At 42.8% G+C, this 24,957-nt stretch overlaps 1 protein-coding gene across 1 annotated transcript in view; it reads right to left on the reverse strand.

The window, feature by feature from the left end:
- Positions 1-16,202, reverse strand: part of LOC144762994 (uncharacterized) — a 78,480-nt gene extending 62,278 nt beyond the window's left edge. The window contains exons 1-2 of the mRNA XM_078648307.1: positions 16,139-16,202; positions 4,182-4,322 (exon numbers count right to left, since the gene is read on the reverse strand). Coding sequence (XP_078504433.1) covers positions 4,182-4,322; positions 16,139-16,202 — 205 coding nt within the window. The remainder of the gene's footprint in view (positions 1-4,181; positions 4,323-16,138) is intronic.
- Between the last annotated feature and the right edge of the window lie 8,755 nt (positions 16,203-24,957).

The following is a 24,957-nucleotide window of genomic DNA, read 5'->3' on the forward strand; positions in this document are numbered from 1 at the left end:
GGAGCAAACAGGCATAGGATTGTCGGGGCTGTAGTCCCCTTGCTCGGCGGCCGCGTGGTGTTCCGGTCGCGGCAGCGGTGGGGACCAACAGCCGGTGGAGAAGCAAGCGCCGACTGCGCTATGACCAGCGAAATCCCAGAGTCCCCGGTGAGTTCTGTATCAGGATGGTCGCCCGTAAATATATCAAAGGATAAAGTAAACTGTGCAGAAATGTATCTGTCCAGGGTTTTTTTAAAGGCTCAAAAAAGAGTTTACTGCAGTTTAGAGTCCCCAACCAGCTTCAACCCGACGATTAAATCAGCAGCTGTACCCTCTTCGCTACCTTGTCTCCCTCCACTCTACCCTGCTCAACTCTTCCATCTACCAAGAGAACCAGGCATGCAGGGGAAAAACTCGAGGTCGAGCACGGGTGTGTAGAACTGCCGCCTCAGAAAATCGAGACTCCACCAGGAAACTGCCTCCCTACTGCGGCTGCCATCGCTGTAATCACGCTGCATATCGGGGCTAAAACGCGTCCGAAAACGGCCGAAAATGACGCCTCCAAAAGCCACCAAAGTGCCTCAAATCGGCACTCGATCGCCAGCCAGCCTGCACGCCGTCCAGAACGCCGGCAGCAGCATCACCAGCAGCCAGCCATCAGCGGGGGGTGGGTTTTTCTAGCAGTTTTGGCTAGAGCTGAAGCTGCCCCCTTGTCATACTCCCCATTCCTGGATGAAGGGCTGAATGTGTATGTATTTTTCCTCCACCTTACCGCAGATTGAGGCCCCCATAGATCTTACTGTGTTACTTGCTTTGTCCTCTTCCAGCTGCAGGTAACTAGAGGAGGCTTCATTTAGTGTTTGGGAATGGTGTATATGTCAGAAAAATAAAAGAAGACACTGGGCTTTCTATGGATGGAACCTTAACCTACTCTGCTGGTGGGAACACGTAACTCACAGTCTATCAACCAATGAGCCGCGGGCTCATAGTGAGGTCATTCTACCCTATTTAGGCCAGGGAGACAGGCAATCATTTTCCGTAACAGGGACTGCCATGTGCTAGATGGCTGCCTAAGGCTTGTAACTTGCATACTAGTCTGGGTTCTCTGGGCCATTGTTAGTTTGTTCTGCAAAGGCACACTTCATCTTTGGGACACATTGATACCAACACAAGTACAGCACACACCAAAAGGATGATCACTGTGCATCCTGGTACATTGATCTCAACAGCACATACAGAATAGTCAGTGTTTAAAAGCACCATAAACCTACATAGGGAAGCTGATGCCATCTGGCTTATTTGATGATTAAGAGAACCAATATCAATACCCTGGCAAGGAAATAGCAACAGCATCTCATGACTATTTGTTCCAGAGCATTATACAGTGGGAAACTTATGCAAGCACCAGGTGCAACCACAGAGTTGCTGGCTGGTTCTCTGTGTTGGGGTGTGCACGTCAGCAACAGCATTTTCCAGCTTAGTGCACATAGGGCCAAATGTACGAGGCACATACATTTTTTACAACAGTGTGTTTAACCGTTTGCGAGTCCCAATGGTGTTGCAAATTGCGAGCCTCATTCATTTAAATTTAAATAGAGCAGTTTCTATTTATTTAAATGCAACCTGTTTTCCTTTAAGGAAAACGGGATGCATTTTTTTTTTTTAAATGAAACGTTTTGCTTTAATTTTTTAAGGGCAAGCAGCGGACCGTTGCCTGCCCTGCCCTTAAAAATATTTTTGCATGCATTCGCATCCATTTGCAAATACATTACCACCTACTTGACGTAGGTGGTAATTGTGAGTGTTTTGCGACAGCAGTTATGGTCGCAAAACATTAGTACATGGTTTTGAGAATCACTATTTTGAAGGGAACACCCCTTCCAAATAGAAAGTTGAAAAACCTATTTAGCGAGTCGAAAATAAATTGCAACTTGCTAAATAGGCTTTGTACATGCCCTATGATGTTTATGCATGTGCAAACAGGTTTGCAAACCCATTTGTGCATGCAAAAATGGGACGTACATCTGGCCCATAGACTACACCTAGGAAAGCCAATGAATATCAGATAGACAATATGTGTGCACGTGGCAATGGCCAAGCTTGCTCCAGGTTCTGAGTGACAGCTATCATGCCGTTTAGAAAGAGAGGGGGAAGACAATAATTCTGCAGAGAACCCCTCACCATCTCCGCCCCCACCGATGATCAGAGCAGTGTGGGTTTACAGAGTGACGCTTTCTTTGACACTATGTGCAGTTCTGAAGTTGAAATGATAGGATGAGGTCAGCCGGAAGTCTGCATGTCTTCGTTGCAGCTCGTGCATGCGGACTGTTGTGCCTTCCTGTGCACATTTAGAAACATAGCCCCGTATAGGACCACAGGCCTCCACTCCTCTTCACAAGGAGCTGGGAGAAGGGTTCTATGATGAGCCACAAGATCCTCCCCCTTTGGTCTGCTCTATTGTCATCCATCAGAAAGAATATCATGGCAATGAACTTCCCTCAGAGGAGCTGGAGAGACTCCTACCTCTTGGTGCCAAAAATGGGTACAGACTTTATTCCAACTCTTGATAAGCAAAGGAAGCTGCATCCAGCAAAGTGTGTGGAGCAATGTGCAGGCACTGTGCAAACACTGCAATTAATCCACATCAAACAAATCCTGTTTCCACAAGTAAATATTCCATCAAGTGTTAGGCATAGGTGATCTGCATTAGGTAGATTGGCACAAGCCATGTGCAGGAGCAATACAGAGCTATTTCATTCATCACCACCCCCTCTAAACCTTGCTTGTGCTGGTATTGTTGCATTGCTGTGCTAGCACATGTACACCAGCTGGGGCAATGTCTATTGACTTTACCTAGAGTTACCCCTTTATCAACAGCCGGCACTGCAGCGGCAGGTGTATGCTGGTACTGGTACATGGAGGTGGTCCCTAAAGATGAACAGCTTGACTATTGTCTGTTACTTTCTTTTAAATAGATCTGCATGGCTCTTGCTTTCAAGGGACAAGGCTAGTGACGTAACACTTTAAACCAGCTGTTCACAAATAGAGACCGGCTAGAAGCCTCCTTGAAAAACCAGTGGCCACCTTTAGACTTAACTGTACCAGAGATACTGATAAATACTGAATAAATATTCAAAATTCAGTATATTCAAGTGGTGACGTGGTAATGTGCAAAGTAAGGTTGCTATAACAATAGCAGAGGTGTTTTAACTGGTTACCACAAGAGATGAAAGTTAGGCAATAAGTGTAGAAATGGACGTAACCCATGTATCTAGAAAATAAAAGATAACAAACAAAAACTAGGACAAAAAATCATTAACACTGGGAACAGGAAATTAGAAAAAGGTCACCGCATGAATAGTGTATAAAATGTATACCTGAGGGTAAGTTAGAATCCTTGACTTGACGGGCAAGATTGAGGAGACAACTGCCAGTATCAGGCGGGGCTGCAAAGACAAGGTGCCTTCAAGGATGGGCTAAAGTGCTGTGTGATGAACCTCTCTGACCTGATGCTGTGGTCCTGAGCACCATCTCACATGTGTTATTCTCAGTGTATTACATAGAATCTTGAAAGGTTTTGATGGGCCTGGGGAAAAGGAACTAGGTGGTTCCTGCACAATGTGTCATTGCACTATAGACCAAACTCTGATGGAAAAGGGAGTCACTCACCACTGGCAGGAAGTTAAGTAGGCACCAAAACCAGCAACCGAAGCTCTGCAGGAACATAAACATACACTGGCATGCAGGGATGTGTCAAGATTTTAAGAACACTCCTTAACTGCAGCAATCTAGAAAGGACACCAGCTGATAAAACACCTTTTAAGCTTTACTAGTAGATTTTTAACCTCAAATTAGAAAACCACCCAAAGACTGCAGATTATGTAATGCAGCCTGTGAACAAAAACTTGCAGCTCAATTAAAGTGGCTCAGGTGAACATCCAAAGATTGCCATTGTCACAACTGAAAAAATGAATAAACTAAAGTTGAGATGTGATGAGACATCATTACGGTTGAACCTGTTGACCCACAGTAAAATTCTCGCAGCCATGGAAACCTCTAAGCAATAGTGTTTGCTCACTGTGTAACCACAGTTACCAAAGTAATGGAAATTTCAAAGGATGGCTGAAACTAAGGAATGAGAGTGGATTTGCGGCAGACTCAGTTCTGACCCCCATGAAGTGAGGATGTTGAGGACACTCTACCTTTCTCAGGATCTTGACATTTCTTTCCGCAGAGGTTGCAGCACTTCTGTCTCTTGGGACAGTTGTCGTCGCTCTGGCACACTGGGGGAGGCAGCGGGAGCATGCATTTGGCAAATATGTTGGGGCACACACCCGGGTGATCTGTGTCAGAAACACATCACAAACATTGTTAAAATTTTCAACCAGAAACACCGCCCCTTTAAGGGATCAGTTGAGCCAAGATCACAAACTAGTAAAAAATTGACATTCCTAAATATCCTTGGAGATGTTTTAATTCATTTGATAACATGGCACAATGCAGGTGTATAAAACGGGCTCCTGCTACACATTTCTTAACAATTTATACATAGTATCACTTTGCTACAACTCCTCAGGCACTTAGATATCGAAGGAAGAATATTGCTTTCACCCTCATTGCATTTGTCAGGAAGAGAGTGCCATGCATCTACTACTCTCCAACAGGAATCATTATCCTCAGGTCGAGAACAATACTTCCATTGGAAAGGGATGATCTTACGTGCTGCATTTTAAGACTGACATAAAACTAAGCTTATATTAATAAACCAAGTCAGTCATCTACAACCCTTTTACCTCCTTCTTCTCTTTTAATGACAACGCCATTAGTGAACATAGTGAAGACAGTTGCTAAGTGCACACTGTATGTGCTGTAGATCTGTATACATGTTGACGCAAAGTTATCACTTTTATTTGCAATTAATGAAATGTTAGCTTGCTACCATGCTTAACAATTACCTCTATGTGTGCTGCGTTATTTGGACATTTTTGTTACAATTAATTGTCTGGACAATGATTCCCAGTGGCTAGACATGATGGGAGGTAGGGAAGGGGACTACCCTTTGAAAGATATTGTGAAGGCCGCAATAATGGAAGAATCTGGCTTGTGTTATCAGTGAGTAAGAGGCGGACAACTAGTACATTGGCAACACAGATTTGTATTGGTTCTTACTCGATGAGAAGATGTGGAATGTATATCTAACTGTATGGAATTGGTTTTAGATGTTTTAGTTGGAGAGACCTGTCCTTGTCTACCTTTGCAGTTGGACACACTCTCCCTCTCTCCCTCCCTCTCTCTCTCTGTCTCTCTTTCTCTCTCTGTCTCTCTATCTCTCTCTCCCCTCCCCCCCAAATGATCCTCATATTTCTGCTCTCAGATTTACTTTCTTTCTAGAGTAAGTACATTTCTCCTTTTCTAATTTTGAACCTTCATTTGGATCTACTTTCAATGCTATATTTTTTGATGCTAGCTGCTTCAAAAGTTTCCGCTTATCAACAGCCTTAGTTTTGCATTAGGGTCCTAACCTCTGGGTACATAATTTTATCTCACTTTGCATATGCTTTCTTTGATACCATCGATGTGCATTTTTTATATTAAATTGCCTGGATTATATTCATACATTCTGTATTCAGGGGACTTATTTATTTTTAATTGATTCGATTGAGACTGTAACTTTATTAATTTATTAATAGAACTTCATAGTTTGCAAAACTACCCTTCTCTTTATTTGCTGTGGGGAAAGCGTTGCTTCACTGTCTTTTATATAGGGTTGAATTTATGATTTTAGCCTCAGTTTTAGATAAATGTTAATCCCTGTGGACATAGCAGAGATTCAAGTGTGTGTCAAGTTTTGACGGAGTAAACACCCTCCTTTTCTCTTGCTGGAGCAACTTTATAGTCTATTCAATCAAGCACAAGATGTTTTTGTACAACTCACCGCCTGAGGTCACATATTGAAGGTGTTCTCATTGGAAATAATGCGGAAAAAAGAAGTCTTCTTAAACTAAATATTTGCCAAGGAACACCACATTTTGTGAAGCAGGGAAGCCATGATTGATTCCGGTCCAGGGTAGACATGGCTTGGCAGTTTGGGCTGGACTGTTCCCATGAGGCACAGGGTCAAGACTGATTTGCATATGGCCATGTCTGAACTGGGGTGGCGTGGTGAGCAAAATAACAATGGATTAAACCCAGATCTGTGACTGGGGGTGAATGTTTTGCCATTGTGCAACACTCCGTCCATCATCTTGTGTGTTAAGCCATGATTGATCCCTGGTTTTATTTTCTCACATTGTGCAATTCAACCACTAGATGGGTGTCTCTTTCTCTCTGTTTTAGATCAAAGATTAATGCTTTGTCTTTACTTCTTGACGCTCCAGTTTAGAGCATAGACAGCAGACAGAAATCACCTGGCAGCTCAGCTCTTTTGGCGTTTGAGTGTTCAAGTGTCAAGCTGAGTCATGCAGCTGTCAGGCTTGTTGGAAAGCTGACCCTGCCTTACTAGAGGCAGAAAGGTGCACCCTAGATAATGAGTCATGGACTGCAGCTTTCACTGTCAATAGACTGAAGCCATCATCCATACAAGGATGAGGAGTCATGGTTAAGTATTTCTAGGAACACATATAGCATGTCATAACTTAAATATATGCATTATCTCCTTGTTTGTTTTCCACAAACTGCCCTTACTCCATGAGTTGTCTGCAACCACATATCCAACTTAAGCATGGCGCCCTAATACCCAGAGGCAACTAAGTAGGAACTTGTCATGATCACTTCCTGTTTCTCTTCCTGTAAGAATTTAAGGAGCTTTGCTCACATTGCTCCAATGCGAGCTGCCCTGCCTGTAGTAATCTATGCCCCCATTGACCGGTTTGCTGTCTTTTCTTCTTTCTCGATTAGTTAACACTCGTGGCTGTTGTGTTCTGTGATCATCAGGTTGTGAGTTTGATTCCTGGCAGGGCCAACTCATCCTCCATCCTCCTGAGGTCAGTCAATTGAGTACTATTAAATGTGGCGATCATAGCACTTCTTACTCACAGCACTTAGTACAGGTAGAAGTGTGGTATGAAGCACTATATGAAAATAATTCTGTATTAATATGTAACTGCCTCTATCCATTCTTCTCCTTCTCCACTCTGGCTGTGAAACGTGTCCATGACATTTTTGGAGTTACAGACAAACCCTGAGAAGTGAAGAAACATTAACAGGATAGCTCTTTTTCTCCTGGGATCTTCGCTTGGTGTCAACTTATGTGCAAAATTACCTCTTCGAACCTCTAACTTCAGACTTTTTAAAGTACTTGACACTAAAGGCGTATTTTTAATGTATTAGAATAATTGGGGACTGATTGACTTGAATCAACACTCAAGAGACTCAAGGAAATTGTCGAAGACCCTCAACCACATAGGGGAGAAGATGTAGCCTTACAGCTCGAGCTGTCGACCTTGAAGCTGGGGAACCGGGTTTGAGTCTCGGCAACGTCGCTCAACATCCTGTGATTCTGGGCAAATCACTTAATCTCCCCATGCCTAACAAAAAACAACAAAAACAACAAAAAAAGATGAACATGATACCCAATGTCTCAGGTCTAGTTCGCACTATATAAAACTCTAAAAAAGAAAAAAGGAACACACTTTCACAATGCGCTGTATATGTTTTTTTTCTGCTCATGTGGTAAGGTGGATAGTGTCATCATCTGGTCGTAATCACTTAAGGGTTCAGTACTCCAAGTGATTAACCAACCGCCAACAGCATGCAGACTGTCTGGGTGTTCGCGGTCGTGAAAAGTTATTAAAATATATCCTTTCCTGTGATAGGCGTTCATTGATCAGTAGGGGATATGGTTATAAGAAACGGTGGTGCTCAAAGGGGATTAGTTGCTGGTCCACAGCACCTTGTGGTAGGTTGACATGATTCGGGCAAACATTGCTCATGCGATTCAGGCGGACTTCTTCAAAACCCTAGCGTGAGTGGGTGGTCTTAAATCCAGAAGGCCCACAAAGTGTTTAGGATGAGTAGGTTCACTTACCCTTCGTCGTCAGTGAGCATAGTAGCTCATGGCTACTCATGGGCCTATTACGGCTTCATCAGTGCACACTTAATCTGCATGCTTACCAGATAACAGGTGTGTTGATAACGTGCATTTTGCATTTATATGTTGATGCCATGATGATTGTCATCAGCAGCTACTCAAATGTCTAAAAATCAGTGGTTATTGTGATGGTTATTTTTTCAACTGTAGTGCATCGGAAAAAAAGTATGTCTTGGAGGTTCAGTGGTGCTGGATGTCATCAGATGGTTAAGAGGCATTTATTTGCTGGTGACTGAGTTATGTCAGTCTTTTTGTTATTGCCTAGGTTGATCTATTCTAGAACAGATGTGAGTGATACATTTCAGTCATAAATTGTGCAAAAATTGCATCAATGTTTCAAAGACAAGTGCTAGTAGTGGTGCTTGTAACTTGGCAAGATTTCATAAAGGGCACATGAGGAGACTCTCTCAACAGCTATATGTTCCCAGGTAATTTCACCATCAAGTGTCTGTGGCTTTTAATAAAAAAAGTATTCCTCTAGAGTGCTGAGGTATCGTATCATGGAAACGCTGCCATCAAGAGGTGACAGAAAATACAATAATCACCACCACCAAGGTTAGGCTTGTTTTCTCAACTGCAATTGTCAGTTTTAAAATTGTCAACCAAGATTTGCCAACAAAGCAAGCAAAAACATTCGAACTTGTATATAAAAAACCTGCACCAACACGTAAAGAAAATAGCAAAGTTAACAACCTGGGGTCTAACACCTGTGACAGAGCATTACCCTTGCGGTTCTTGCACCATCTGCCACCTCATTAAAGCAACCAAAGTTCTGAAACTTAAATGACAATTTCAATTGGATCCTTAAACGACATACAAACTGTAACACTACCCATGTAATCTACATGATTGCATATCGCTGTAATTTGAAGTACATCGACATGACCTGCCGCAAATTAAAATTACGCATTGGAGAAGACTGACACAACATCAGATGCAGGAAAGCAACCATGCGGATGAGCAATGATTTCTGATCTCTCAAACCCACCACTAATGATCTCTACTAGGAGGTCCGAGAAACTCTAGACACAGTGGGCAGCACTGCAGAATACAAACCATTTGAAAAGGAGCAAAGTTGGGTGTACCGTCTCAGAACCTACGACCAAGGCCTCACGGATAATATACCCAGGCTCCCTTTCAATCACTGATATCTCCACAAACAGCAAAACGTATTAATCACATTTCTGGAGATATAACAACCCCCCAGTCAAGGTCTTAAGCAACGCCGTAGACAAATACTACAAACCCAAGAACAATATAGCCCCCACACCTTATTACTGGGTGCAAGGTTCTAACATCAAAGTACTTATTTCAATCACTGAAAAACTCCCAAAACAACATGGGGCATACTGTTCTCCTTTGACAACAAGCAGTGCTTTGTTCGGATATGTCGCAACTCTTACCCCAATTTGTCAATTGGTGTAAGAGTTGCTCACATTACTCGCACGTAAATCAGATCTTCTCGCTAGTAACTTCACATTAAATACAGATTGCATGTAGCATTTCTTCTAACACCGTTACGGCCCATAGGAGAACCGACAACGAGGCTGACGTATCTCACCACGTCTTAACGTATGACCTAATTAATTTCAATTAAGGACATCACCGCAGTAGAACCTCATCTCCCACTTGTCCCCTTCTATATCCGGGATTGGTAGCACTGCAGCAGCACCTGCCGAAGAGGCCAGCATCTGAGGTATATGTCCATCCAGAACTCTTCTTCTTTTTAAAACTACCCAGCGCCACCACCTTTAAAATTTTAATCAGTTCTGCAACCCTTTTTTCCCAACATCTGCCAGGCAGACTCTGTTTTATTCACTGTTCACTCTTTATCTTTGCCTGGAACGATTCCTTGCTGGACTGTCAGCTTCTCCTGCATCCTACGGAGGACTTTAGCCTCCCACTAAAGGTAAAAAAGCTCTAACTATACGATTGTTTTAAAAACCTGAATGTCTGACAAAATATCGAAATCAAAAATATCGAAATACAAAAATATCGGAACAAAAATATCGAAGTCAAAAATATAGGAATCCTATCCCTAACAAGGTAAGTACAAAAATATCGAAAAAATAATATCGTAGTACAAAAATATCGATATTAAAAATATCGTTTTTTTAAATGTATTAATAATAATGTAAAAATAATTATAAAATACATATAATGTTACAAATATTAAATAAAAATATTAAAACATAATTAAAAAATTAAAACTAATACATATACATTTAAAATAAATTAAAAACTTAATAATTTAATGTAATTTTATATTTTTTAATTTCATTTAATTGATTTAATTTAAATTTATTTTATTTTTACCCTGTACGACTGTACCCCAAAACCCCAAAACTGACCCTGAACCCTAAAAATACCCCTTTACCCAAAAACCCAAAACTGTCCCTGAACCCTAAAAATACCCCTTCACCCATGAACTGAAAACTGACCCTGAACCCTAAAAATACCCCTTTACCCAAAAACTGAAAACTGACCCTGAACCCTAAAAATACCCCTTTACCCATGAACTGAAAACTGACCCATAACCCTAAAAATACCCCTTTACCCAAAAACTGAAAACTGACCCTGAACCCTAAAAATACCCCTTTACCCAAAAACTGAAAACTGACCCTAAACCCTAAAAATACACCTTTACCCAAAAACTGAAAACTGACCCTGAACCCTAAAAATACCCCTTTACCCATGAACTGAAAACTGACCCAGAACCCTAAAAATACCCCTTTACCCAAAAACTGAAAACTGACCCTGAACCCTAAAAATACCCCTTTACCCAAAAACTGAAAACTGACCCTGAACCCTAAAAATACCCCTTTACCCATGAACTGAAAACTGACCCTGAACCCTAAAAATACCCCTGTACCCATGAACTGAAAACTGACCCTGAACCCTAAAAATACCCCTGTACCCAAAATTAATTAATATTATTTAATTACCAATTAATTATTAATTAAAATATGTACAAACATATATCAATTAATTAATTATTATTAAATTACTTCCCACCCTATTCCCCTATAAACCCATAACCCACTACAGAACATATTTATCTATTAATAAATTAATTAAAAATAATTAAAAATTAATTCTCAATTAATTAATTAATAATTCCTACTAATTAATAATTAATTTAACATAATTAAATTACTTCCCACCCTATTCCCCTATAAACCCACAACCCGCTACAGTAGTAAAAGACAATATTTAATAAAATAACATTAAAAATAAATAATAAAACATAATAAATACAATATAATATACACTAAATTTATTTAAAAATTGATATTAGTAACATCAAAGTTATTAATTTCGATATTATTAACATCGATATTTACAACTTCGATATTACTGATATCATGCCAATATCGATATTTAGACTGTCGATATTACTTACCTTCGATATTTTTGTATATCGATATTTAAACTTCGATATTTTTGCATATCGATATTTAAAAATCGATATTTTGTCTGTGTACCTAAAAACCTACAACCATTTCAAAACAGAGCACTTGAGCCTCCTACTAAAGGTAAAACGACTCAATCTATACGATGGTTTGAAAACTCTCAACCATTTTTTTATTTTTTTTATTTCTGTAATTTTTTATTGAAAATAAAGAGCATATTTACATGGTACTGGGTGGTGAACACATGGGGAAAGAGAAAGAAGAAAAAACGCACGGGGGGGTTGTCAAGCATTGTATACATTGGCTTTAATTAGTTTGGCTCTTGACAGTTCATTCTGCAATTTGTTGCATCTTCTTCACTCCATTCTTGCACGTTCCAGTTTCCCCCGTGTCCCTTTGCCACCGGCATGGTTATCTTTCCGCCCCCCTGGTGGCGTGAGGAGATAGAAGATCAAAAGATGAAGAGAGACGTAGGCATGTTATGTTGTTGAGTAGGGTGCATTTTAAACTCACAATCGCAGTTGAGAAAACAAGCCTAACCTTGGTGGTGGTGACTATTGTATTTTCTGTCACCTCTTGAGGGCAGCGTTTCCATAATATCGATACCTCAGCATACTAGAGCAATACATTTTGTTAGATAAAGACACAGACACTTGATGGTGAAATTACCTGGGAACATATAGCAATCATGAGAGTCCCCTCAAATGCCCCTTATAAAATCTCGCCAAGTTAAAAGCACCGCAGCTGGCCCTTGTCTTTGAACCACTGATGCACTTTCTGCACAATTTATAACTGAAAATTACCACTCGCGTCTGATCTAGAATAGTTCAACTGTAACTTAGGTAATAACAAAAAAGACTGACAACTCAGTAACCTGCAAATAAATGCCTCTTAACCCTGTAGTCCTCGTCAGCACCTCTGAACCTTGTAGACATACTTTCCTTTCTTGCCTATGCACTTTGGAATCACAGTAGAAAGTGATCTTTACACATTCGAGCAGCTGCTGATGGCAATTATGGCATCAACATATATATCCAAAATGCATGTAATCAACGCACCTACTATATGGCACACATATAGATTAGTTGTGCACTGATGAAGCTGTAAGCGGCCCTAAAACTAGCAAAGGGCTCTCCTATAACAATACATACGTCGTACTATTCTGTTCATGTTCCTCTTCCGCCTCATTGACAGCATGACATGCTTCCAAATTCACACAGAATTAACCATAGTGTCATTTTTTAGGACTTTTTTCGGGGGGCTTCTTTAGAAATAGCCCCACATTGTATACATTATTCTGTTATGTTTCCTGTTGTATTTTTCTTTTTTTTTCTCCAGTCATAGGCAAAGGTATGACCATATCACCCAAAAGCTACTATGCTCACTGATGAAGAAGGGTAAATGAACCTACACACCCTACCCACTTTGTGGGCGTTCTGGATTTAAAGACCACCCAGTCACCCTACGGTCCTGATGAAGGCCATCTGATTGCATGAGCCATTTTTGGATGAAACATGTTGACCTACCACAAGGTGCTGTGGACCTGTAACTAATTCACTTGAGGACCACCATTTCTTTTAACCATATCTCTCTCCTAAACAATAAATGCCCTTTCTAAGAAAGGAGATATTTTTAATCACTTTTCATAACTGCGATCACCCAGACAGTTTCCCTCCTGGTGGAGGTTGGTTAATCACTTGGAGAACTGATTACTCAATTGATTAGGACCCAATGATGACACTATCCACCTTACCGCACAAGCATAGAAGAAAGATATACTGCAAAAGTGTGGTTGGGGATCTCCAATACAATGTCATTGATACTCTGGATTGCTGACACAGTGATTAATTCCCCATTGATTATAAGATTGATACTTTGAATGCCGAATGAATCTTTGCTTCTCTTTTCCATATATCATTTTTAAATGCTTTTTTCAAGTAGTCAGACCATCAGGGAGAAGGTAAGTAGAAACTGGGACTATAATGTTTCTTTAGCCTTTTCTCAAGATTTTTTAGTATAGGGTGGTCTTTAGACCTCACCTGACCTTCATTTCAAAGTTTCCACCACCCTGAATGCCTCATCGGCTCCTTCTTCAGACCAAGAGATATTCTGGCACTCTGTAAATCTGGGAAGGGCTGCTAACATCAATTTGGAGGGAGCAATCCCCTTCAGAAAGGCAGATTTTGTATTTATCACCTTTGGATTAGAAAACAAAAGCTAACACCCGACAGTTTTCACCTTGAATCTATGGTAATTTACTTGGCCTACCAGAAAGCTAATATGTCCCTGCTTTCTAATGTCCAAGGGCATTTAATGAGGTGGAGTTTCATCCTCCTGGGTAGCTTTCAAGGGAGTGTCTCTGAAAGGTATTTGTGCAGTGGCTACAGGGTTTGCCCCCCATACTTTATTTCCCATTACATACTAAGAATGTGTGATATTTTTCTTGCCTCTTTTGGTTCAGCTGTGCCCTCTACAGCTCAAGAAAATAATAGTTGATGGTTAATTTGCCTCTGAAATAAAAATCACTTGGTGTAGCATCACTCTTTGGATTCATCAATTTTTTCATAAAAATAGCTTATAGTAATGCAGCTTTCTGGTAAGTTAGCATGTCTTTCCTTGACCCTGCTTACCTTTTCGTGTCACATATTGACAATCCTGCTAGTATCACATCACACTCAGTGACACAGCAACGGTGTTATTTGCGCCAATGTAAACAAGGAGACAGAGCGCTTTCCCACAGCTTTTCAGTAAAAAAACAGCTATTAATAGGGGGATGGGGGCACTTCACACTTCTTGGCCTAGGTGCCTCTGAGCCTGCCGCATTATTCACAGCAAACCCCCTGGACACAACCTTGCTTCCCTGCTCCCATACTCCTGTTCTCGCTAGCAATCATCAGATTTTTGGACAATGGCAATATTTGTACAATGTTGATACTTTCAGTAATGTACTACTGCAGTAAGCAGAATTCAGGAAGCAGGCATTGTGTGGCAGAAACATGCTGTGAAGACTGTGCAAGGGTCTGAGACAGAGCTGTTTTAAAGTATGGCCAAAGTGAGTGATTGCCCAGGGCGTATCAAATTCAACCGCTCTCCATTTTGCCTACTTCGGCGTCTGTCTATGTCAAATATTATCTAAATTATTTTATGGGGCCCCTGGCAATGCATATTTCAATTGCTTTTGATTGGCCACATATATGAGGTTTTTATTGTATCATGTAGTTTTGAAATAGGTAAAATAATTGAAAGTTGGTCTGAACAGAGACCCACCCAAAATATGTTTTGCCCGTGGCCTCAAATGTCTTGAGGATCAAAGTGACCATACCAAGGGTCAGGGTGCACACAGGTAACTCCCTGCCCTGAGCTACCCTCCAGCAGCAGAACTGCTTCTGCTGCTGCAAAGGGCTGCAAATGCTGCCCCTTACTTAAATTTACCTTTGTAAAAGCTGTTGTGAGTCTACAGTCTTGGCAACTTCAGCTTTTGAACCCCCACCAGAATCTAGCTGTGAGTGTACACCACATATTTGCACAAATTGCCCCTAAATCAAGTATAAAATCTTTTTTCTAAATATATATATATGTTCTACTCTTAACAGCCTTCACTCTGGTGCATTTGCATTCTTAGGTATTACACTTCCACCTCAAATACCAGAGAAATGAAGGGCGCAGATAGGGAAGCAACCTGCGGTTGGATTCCTCATTGGTGTCCTGGTTTGGGTTTCTGAATAGGGGATATTATAAAATCAACCGGGACATGTAGCTAAGAATACAAAGCAAACATTCCATGTTGAAGAGAATCTGTCAATGCAGAACACGTTTATGGGATTTAAATCCAAAGAATATGTTAGTAAGAAACAAATCATGTTAAAAAATGTTAAATGCAAATGCAATTAAGTGTAGAATGAGAACTTTATAACAGAAATGAAATCAAAGACGAAAAATGTACTAATTATTGTGAGTTTTTTTTTTGTCAAAGTTTGTTTCTCCATAAATATGTGTGTAGGGAATGTGAGTTGATATCCATGAGAAATCATGGTATAGAGTGACAGCATTGCGAAGAAGCTGGATATGATATAGTCTAGTAAAACCCCTCAAATTCTGTAGGCGTCTTGTTTGAGATAGATAAAGAATTATTCTGGCTACTTCAATTCACAAATGAAGTGAGTATCCAAACCACAGCACATGCTCTCACAAAGTTCTCTATCTTTTAACTCACATCAGCACCTGGCAGAGCCCTCATACACTACAACCCGCAGCCGAGCAGGCAGCACTTCTTGCTGGCTCCACACTCTGCATCGCTGCTGCACTTCGTTGGCAAGAGGTTAGGTTGGGGAGAGTTACTCGCACTGCTTCTCAATTTACGGGGCATGGTGCAAGCACTCGCAAAGTCCTCGTTCATCTAACTCCGGTCATTACCTGGCAGGGCCTTCACACACTCCAACCAACAGGTGCAATCAAGAAGATCTTCTTGAAGGCTCCACACTCTTCATCGCTGCTGCACTGCGGGGATAAGGGGTGAGGTTGCTGAAAGGTACTCACACTGCTTCTCAATTTACTTGCCAATAGGGCACGCACTCCTAAAGCTCTCTGTTATCTAACTTGCGTCATTACCAGGCCTTTACACACTGTACCTTGCAGCCGAACCAGCACTACTCATCACCAGCTTCTGAATCGCTGCTGCACTGCTGTGGTGACAGGTACCCGCAGTGCTTCTCAATCTCCATGCCAATGGGGTAAGCACTCCCAACGCCCCCTATCATCTAACTCATGTCACTACCTGGCAGGTCCTTCACACTCGGAACCCAACAGCTGAAAACATGTAGAACTTCTCATCGGCTACTCACTCTGCATAACTGCTGCACCGTGATGCGGGTAGGTATCAGCACTGTTTCTCAATATCCATGTCGATGGGTCAAGCACTCCCAAAGCTGCTCTGCCTTCTAACTCGCACCATTACCTGGCAGGGCCTTCACACATTGCACTCCACAGCCGAACAAACAGCACTTCTCGTCGGCTCCACAGTCTGCATCGCTGTTGCATTTTGGTGGGGGTAGGTACCCGCATTGCTGCTCAATCTCTGGGTCAACGGGACACAGTCCTGGGTTCTCTGCAACTATAACACAATAAGAGTGAGTTTGAAAACATGAGAGTAAAGGTTGCATCTGATGGAAGATAATTCCCTAGAAATAAATGTGTTATCCTAGTTCTTTCAAGCACTAAACACAGGTTTTACCTCTGAACAGGATGCTAAAGACCCTAGGAGTCAGATCTTCTGCCTCATAATATTTAAATCTCAATGAGAAAATAATCCATGATTGATTGGCTAGCCCTTCTTAATTTGGGCCACCACCTGCAGGGTCAAGTTACTGGCCATCAATGGAACCATGGAAAGCAACCACACACTCTTCTGTCTCTGAACATCTTGTGAACCACTTGGCTCTGAGTATGATTGGCGCTACACCAAACACCCTCTGCTGCTCTATACGGACAAGCACTCCATATCATAGTAAGCTGGGGATGCACCAACTCTTAGTCCAAGTACCCCTCAATCTGACAACTATATCTTATCTAAGGGAGCCTCCCAGCCCCCCACATCTCGCTGTGTTTTCTTAGACACATACACCATACGGTACCTGCTCTATCACTGAAGCGTCACCATGTCTGTCTGAGCTTTAAAACAAATCCATCAAACTCCCCAAGAATTGCAAGGCATAGCTAAGGTGCCACAGTTAAAAATCTATCTTCTCTCCCAAAAATGATTGCTCCAGCCAAACAAAAAGTATAAGTTGATCAAGTGTGTCGTACTGAACCTCAAGCATGCTTTCATTGATTGATTTGCTTGTTTTCAAATTTGAATGATCATTTATTCATTCACTCAAATAATTTTGTTGTAAAATCCCCTTTGACAGCACCCAACCCTGTGCACGAACACTGGATAAGTCCTTCTCTTCAACCTCACCTCAGACTGACAGCCTGAGGGTTGATTCACCAGCACCTCTAGGCACCTCGAGATATTGGCCTCAAGGTCAGCCTTGGTGCATATGCAGCATCACTCTTTTCCTGGAAACAGTACATTGCTAATATCAGGTAAGTTCACCCTCATAAAATGCCACAAAATGAGTACCTTTCTGGGGGTTCATGCACTTATATCCACACAGGGAGCAGCACTTCTGTCGGCCTGGGCAATCTGCGTCAAATTGGCACCGAGGGGCAGGCAGCGGGAGCTTGCACCTAGCCACAGCAAGCGGGCACGTGCCAGACTTAACTAGGACAAAAAAATATTAGAATTACTTTCATGAAAGATTATGCTACAATTTTATGTCAAGTTAAAAAGAATAATATCAATGGCTATGTTCACGTCTGGGCTCTGAACCGCTGTAATCACTTTGAGTTCAACCTCTACTTCCTTCGTAGAATGCATGAATAGCTAGACATGCGTAGAAATGCTTGCATCACATGCACCTGCTCTCTAGGATTGTTTAGTACAAATAAGATACATCTGATAAATATGATAATCCAGCTGGAGAATATACATTGACAATTGTTTGTCCTCTTGCTACGTTACTCAAAACAATGATGCCCGCAAGTTTTATTGTGGTTTTCATTCTATCAAGTAAAATAATGGCACAGAGAAGATCCTATAAAAACCCAGGTACCAGATTATAGGGAGAGAGGAACTCTGTGTTGGAGCTATCCCAGACATGGTAATGCCTGATTCATGCACCTACTTTAGTCGAACGCATCAACATGAATAGTGGCCTTCGGAGGATTATGTTTGTATTAACTACAGAAAGGTGATAGAAAATAGACACTTTGCTATTTCAAAACAACACAAACGTTACTGGTTGTTTTGCAAACAGGCATGTGGTCCACAGCCTCTATGAAACTCAGAGGCAACTTATACATTCCTGATTCAACTAGACCATTCATAGCACCTAGAGATAGCAGTATGTGGATGTTAGTCCTTCAAAATTCAATAAACGTGTTCTAATTTTTACTGATATTCTCGTTATCCATTACCTGCTTTTCTACCTTAATGTTCATATTTTGTGAGATATACATTCAACTTTCATAAAGTGGGAGATAATTTTAAAATAAAGTTTTAAATTGCATATTCAGGCTTTTAGTGCTGTTTGAGATTGTGTTACTCATTGACTAAAGGGGTTGGGAGTTCAATATGTGTCCATGAGTGTATATTATTGGCCTGATCGTTACAAGGAAACACTTCCTGCACAAATTTGCTAAGTGAGTTGAGTACAGATTGCCGCACAACTGAATTTCTTTGGTGGTTTGGCACATTGACTAAGGACCATATGTATCAAATACTATTTTTGCGAGTCTCAAAGAGAAATTTTTTGAGAATCGCTATTTGAGAATCGCAAACTAGATGTATTTAAAAATCCGCAAATAGTTAGCGATTTCTTGGCATTACTTAATTGCGATTAGCAAATTGTGAATCGCAATTAGGGAATACCTTCCCATTCATTCCTAAGGGCCAGGAGGCCCGTAGGAATGAGTTGGAAGACATTCACAATATGCGAATCGCAATTTGAGAATCGCAAATTGAGAATGCAATTTCAAGGGTGCCAGTGTGTCTAAAGGACACCCTGATGCACCCCCGAAATGAGCATTTGTGTGCATGTGGCGCACCTATATGGCCTATGGGCATGTATGTGCGCCACATGGCAATTTGAAAAATGCCAAAAAGTGCATTTTTCAAAGAAATCGCAAATTACCACCAACTTGGAGTTGGTGGTTATTTGCGATTTTTTATGGAGAAATCGCACAACTTAGGTGCGTCATACATTTCATTTAAGGAATCCCAGTTTGCGATTCCTTAAATGTAATTGTAAAATAGAGAATCGCAAATTTCGCGATTCTCTAATTTGCGATACACTTTTGGGATGATACATCCCAAAAGGCCTTTTCCCGTTCACAAACGGGTCGATTCTGAGAATTAGCCCGTTTGCGAACGGGAAAAGGGCTTGATACATATGCCCCCAAGTCCTAAGTGCTAGTGGGTTGGAAAGTCAAACCCTATCAGCTAGATTCATCAATGTCCCAATCTGCGAATTCTAAATTGCGAAAAAAAGCAAATCGCAATTAAGGAATCGCAGATTGGCATTCATGAATATTTGCGCGAAAAAATAGCGATTCGCATTTGGCCGCAATCGCCGATTGCGAGTTTCAGAAAATTGCTAAATATTCGCATAATCGGCCGATACCCGGGTAGATTTTGCGATCTCGCAAATCGCGAGATCGCAAATTGCGATCTCGCTAAGTGCTAGAACGCAAAAACGGGAAGTCGCTTTTTGAGCACAGTGATGACATCACAACCAGGAAGTTGGCAGGTTCCACCCTCATTCAGCAGTGAGAGCCTGTACAGGAAGCATCACATTCAGAGGTCCCCTCCAGTGTGCCTACAGGAGTTGTGCAGGATACACCCCAGTGGCAAGCATGACTGAGGAAGGTGCAGCTGGATCTGCTAGTGGGCGCAAAAGGAAAATCAAATTTTTGGAGCAGGAGCTAGAGTTCCTGATAGAAGGAGTCTGCAAGGACTACAATCGCCTGTTTGGCAAAGATTCGAGGAGGGTGCCCGAGGCGGATAAGAGGCGGCTATGGTCGCGCATCCGCGCAAAAGTTAACTCTGCGGGGGTGACCCAGCGCTCCGTGGACAAACTTAAAAAATGCTGGTGTGACCTCAGAGGGAGGTCAAAGGAGAAGATAGCGGAAAGGCTGGGGGAGCCTGTGGCGACAGGTGGAGGGGAGCCCACTGTCCCACCGAATACACCACTAGAGGACCGAGTGGAGGACACAATTAATTCACAGGCTTGCGTGGGCGTGACACAGCTTGACTCCTCCCGACCCACACAAGACACACCAGGTAAGTGCCAATGCGACTGCGACCCCCTGTCCCCTAACAATGTCCATGACTCCAGAGCCCCCCATATCAAACCCCAGTCATGCAGCCAAAGCACACCACTAAAGCGCTATTGCATTGTGGGACATGTAGTCTGACCACAATTACCATCTTGACCCATTAAGCCAGACATGTTTAGTGAGAGTCAATCCTGTAGCGACTCAGGGAATGGTAGTCTGCATGCATGTAGGAAGCCTAACTGTGTAAGAAACATGTCACTAATCAACGTCCACTTTACATCACAGGTGGCGTAGAAGTCCCAAGCACAGACAGCGATGGCCTGGTCATGGACATCACGGAGGACACAGAGGGAGACACAAATCTCTCCCCACAGCCCGGACTGTCTGTGCAAGCAGCCGCACCAGCGCTCATCACACCACCTGCCCCTGTGGCCAGTGTCACCCCTGTGCCAGTACGCGCTGCTGTAGCACTGCCCGTCACACAGTCCCCAGTGGGACATGCTACACCAGCTCCAGTTCGCCAACCAACCCGCCGCCCTGCGGCTGTGAGGAGCCAGTCCAGCGGACTGGTGAGGGGTCAGCGCACAAACATTTCCCGTGCTGGTAGGGGGCAAAATGTGCAAGCAGGTGGGCTATCCATCGAGCGCAGGATGCTCCATGTGCATCAGACACAGGCACGTCATCTTGGGGCCATCCACCTGCAACTGGACAAGACTGCCCGAAATGTTGCAGTAATGTCTGAGCGGATGACAGCTGCTATGGAGGCCAACACACAGGCCATTAACAGGCAGCGTGCACTCAATCGCCGCAGACACCGCCAACTACTGACCCGCCTGTCGGCGTACACGCGGTCGAACTATATAATAGGTAACGCTACCTCCCAGCTCTCGCGACGCTCCTTGGCAATGCAGGTCCAAATGGTCCAGTGCTGCCAGGACGTTGCTACAGCACTGGAGCATGTGGCCACTGCAGTCCAGGCCATGCAGGCTGCTAACTATGGCCAGGGGGGGGCTGACGACACAAGTGAGGCTACATCCAGCCATAGCAGCCAGTCCATCCCTCCGGTGGTAGCACCCCGCCGCAGCAGCAGGCCCTCTGCTGCCTAACGGCCTACTCAGGAGGAAGATGTGGAAAGGAGGCTGGGAGCATCTGCCCGGAGGCGGCATTGAGCATTGACATGAGGGGCCATGCTGCTGTTACAAGCATGCCCTCCTGGCGGACAGACATATGGCGTAATATGTCATTTATGTACAAGTTAGCAGAATGTGCTTTACCAAATAAAACATTTCTGACTACCTTAATCTGACTCATGTCATTATTAATGTCCTCATGCATGAGTCAAGTAATGGGGACAGGGAGTGGGTGCATTAGAAATGGTTCATGCAGATTGCGTTACGGCGCCTGTGTCCCTCAGCAGGATTCTCCCCACGTGCGTGACGCATATGAGCAGGTGGTTGGTTGTCCCCTTCCGACTCACTCCCAGATATATCAACAGGGATCCTGCGCTTGGTAGCAATGTTGTGAAGGATGGCACACACGGCCACGATGCGGCAGCAGACCTCAGGATCGTATTTCATGGCCCCACCTGTCTTGTGCAGTATGCGGAACCTGCTTTTCAACAGGCCAAATGTCCTCTCAATACAATTCCTTGTGCGTATGTGTGATTCATTAAATCGCCGTTGCTGTGGTGTTGCAGGGTTGAGGTATGGGGTGAGGAGGTACTCACGGAGAGCATAGGCGCTGTCACCTGAATGAAAGGAGCGGAGGGTGAGTGCCTGTTCTGCGCAGCTACATGATCACAGTGTACAATTTTAGGGCATGTGGACTTACCTAGTAGGTGTCCTTCCCCAAAGTCTCCCCTGGCCAGTCGTGTGTGGATGCCGCTGTGCCTGAAGATGAAGGAGTCATGTGTGCTCCCCGGGTACTGTGCCACTATGTCCGTGATGATTGTTTTTGCATTGCACACCATCTGGATGTTGAGGGAGTGGTAGCTTTTCCGGTTGCGGTACATGTACTCAGTTTCAGCAGGTGGGCAAATATGGATGTGTGTACAGTCAATACATCCAATGACGTGTGGGAATTGCGCTACATTGTAAAATTGCAGCTTGGTCTCATTAAGGTCCTGTTGGCTGGTCGGGAATGATATATAGTGGTGTAGCCGGGTCAGCATTGCCTCCAGGAAACTACTTAGGCAGCGGGACATGGTGGGCTGGGATATCCCCCCTGCAACAGCGACCATCCCCTGGAAGCTACCGGAGGCCAGGAGGTGCAGGCAGCACAATACCTGCACATGTGTGGGCACAGCATTGGTCCTCCTTGTAGGGTGCTGCATCAGGGGGTCTAGGTCCCGGATGAGCTTGATAATCATAGCCCTACTCAGGCGGTACTTGGCATAGATTTGCTCCCTGGTTTGGCCCAGAAGGGTGACCCGCTGGCGGAAAATCCGGTCCTGTATCCTCCATCTGTTGCGTGCAGCTCGCTGCAGCCTACGCCGCCTCACCAGCATGTAGAGTCCAGGCATTGTGGGAATCCCCAGGCTCCAGCTGCATGTCCTTAAATGTGTTTGGTCAGCCCTGCACCTGTTGGGACTAACCAAACTGTTTTTCAAAAATATTTTTTTTTCGCTACTGGTTACCAGCTGATTTGAGTTCTTCGCATTTTGCGCGTCGCTATTAGCGATTTTATAGTTTTTCGCTAATAGCGATTTTTCATGAATGCCGATAGCGACTGATTTGCGAGTTCGCAATTGAATTCGCAGAATCCATGGATTTTCGCTATTTCAGATTCGCAATTGCCCTTCCTCCAGGATTCTGCGAATTTATTTGCGAACTCGCAATTTTTTTTTGCAATTACGCAATTTTGGTATTTTCTGTTTCTTGAATTCCTTTCCGTTAAATTGCGCTCACAATTGCGAATTCGCAGCTATTGCGATCGCAATTTGGCTTCATGAATTTAGCTGTATGTCTCTAAGGCGTAGAGAATTTATCAGAATTCAACAATTAATATTTTTGTTTAAATTGACTTGTTAGTTTTTTACCAAGTTCAAACTAAACTAATTTGGACTGTCGAGCACTGGACACCAGTTACTTAAGGGTGAGAACACAAAAAATGTACACGCCTAAAAGTTTAAGCAACAACCATAGCTGGTGAATCTTTATCATGACTGTAGGTGGCTGCCTTTACTGCACAAGAGATTTTCGGCTCACAACAAACTTCTTGAAAAATGTCCCTCTTGCTAGGGGGAATACCAATGGGCTCAAGACTCGAAAAATCCTCACACCAGCGCTGTTCTAAACAACATCACATATAGAAATTTGAACCAAAAGCTAATTTATCAAGGAAGCCATTAATGCATCTTGGCCTTTGCGGGACATGGTAGCTGAATATTGGTATCTTTTCAAAATAAGTCAGTAAATGTGCAAGTAAGAGTTTGTCCGTGTCTGATGAGGTCAACTTTGAAAGAGAACACCATGCAGGGTACAGTGTATACCTTGAGATGAGTGAGTGTCACTGCTGGGCTAGGGGATTCAGACACTAGCCAATGACCAGCTTGCAACATCAGAGGAGTTCTAGGCAGCCTCTTCACAATAGTAGCTGCTGCTGAGGCCCTGCAGAACTTCATATAGACTAGGAATTGTTCATTGAACCATTTCATTCCATTGTTTATTTTTTTAATACTTGTGCAGTGTATACTTGTGTAAAATGGGACTCACAATATACAAATCTGCTCCGGAAACCAAAGAACCCCATATGAGATTTGTGCAAAGTGGAGCCCATAAGTGAGTTTTCTCTCAGATCTGCAAAATCCATACCTGTATGCGGGCCCCTACAGCTCAGGCAGGCAGACTCAATGTGATTACTTAATGAGCTGGATTGAACTGCTTTACATATGCTTTTTAACCTTTGGGGGTTCCTTGGTGAAGCATGTGATCGGTCCATCCTAGAATGTATGAAGTGTAGAAGACTTACGGCCTAATTTATTGTTAGGCGGGTGGGTTATTCTGTCATAAACATGATGCACATTCCATCCATCGTATTACAAGTGCCTTATAATACGGTGATGACATGTTTGTGATGGAGAAACCTATCCCCTGAACTCTAGAGCATGCCCTTAATTGTAATCTTTGTTAAAAAGAGGGCATGTAAAGAATTGACAAGCTTTGTTACATCAGGGCCTCTCCACAAACACAATCCGAGTATGTCAAGAAGTACTCATGTAGTTCTTTTATATGGACTCATGCTTGCCACTGGAGTAACCAAATGAGTTGGACGATTAGGGGTTGGTTCACAGGGGTATTTAACAGTACTTGAAGAGTTACTCATGTAGTATAATTTACCATACTCATAAATACTTGTGTGCCATTGCCCTAAAGTGTTTTCTTCTTTAAAACCTTGTCTGGTAACCAATATATACTAATGCCTTTTGAAGGTCATACATAAGTAAGTTTCCAGATCTTTGTTTGGATACAAAGGTTAAGATTAAGCAAAGTGATGAGTGAGAGAAAATGGACATTTAAAGAAAAAAGATTGCTAATAACAAACAGGAATAGAAAGACTCCACAAACTCATTGAGATGCTCTGGGGTGGCCTTCCCAGAAC

Source organism: Lissotriton helveticus, chromosome 6 (assembly GCF_964261635.1).
Source record: "Lissotriton helveticus chromosome 6, aLisHel1.1, whole genome shotgun sequence".
In the NCBI taxonomy this organism is placed as follows: Eukaryota; Metazoa; Chordata; class Amphibia; order Caudata; family Salamandridae; genus Lissotriton; species Lissotriton helveticus.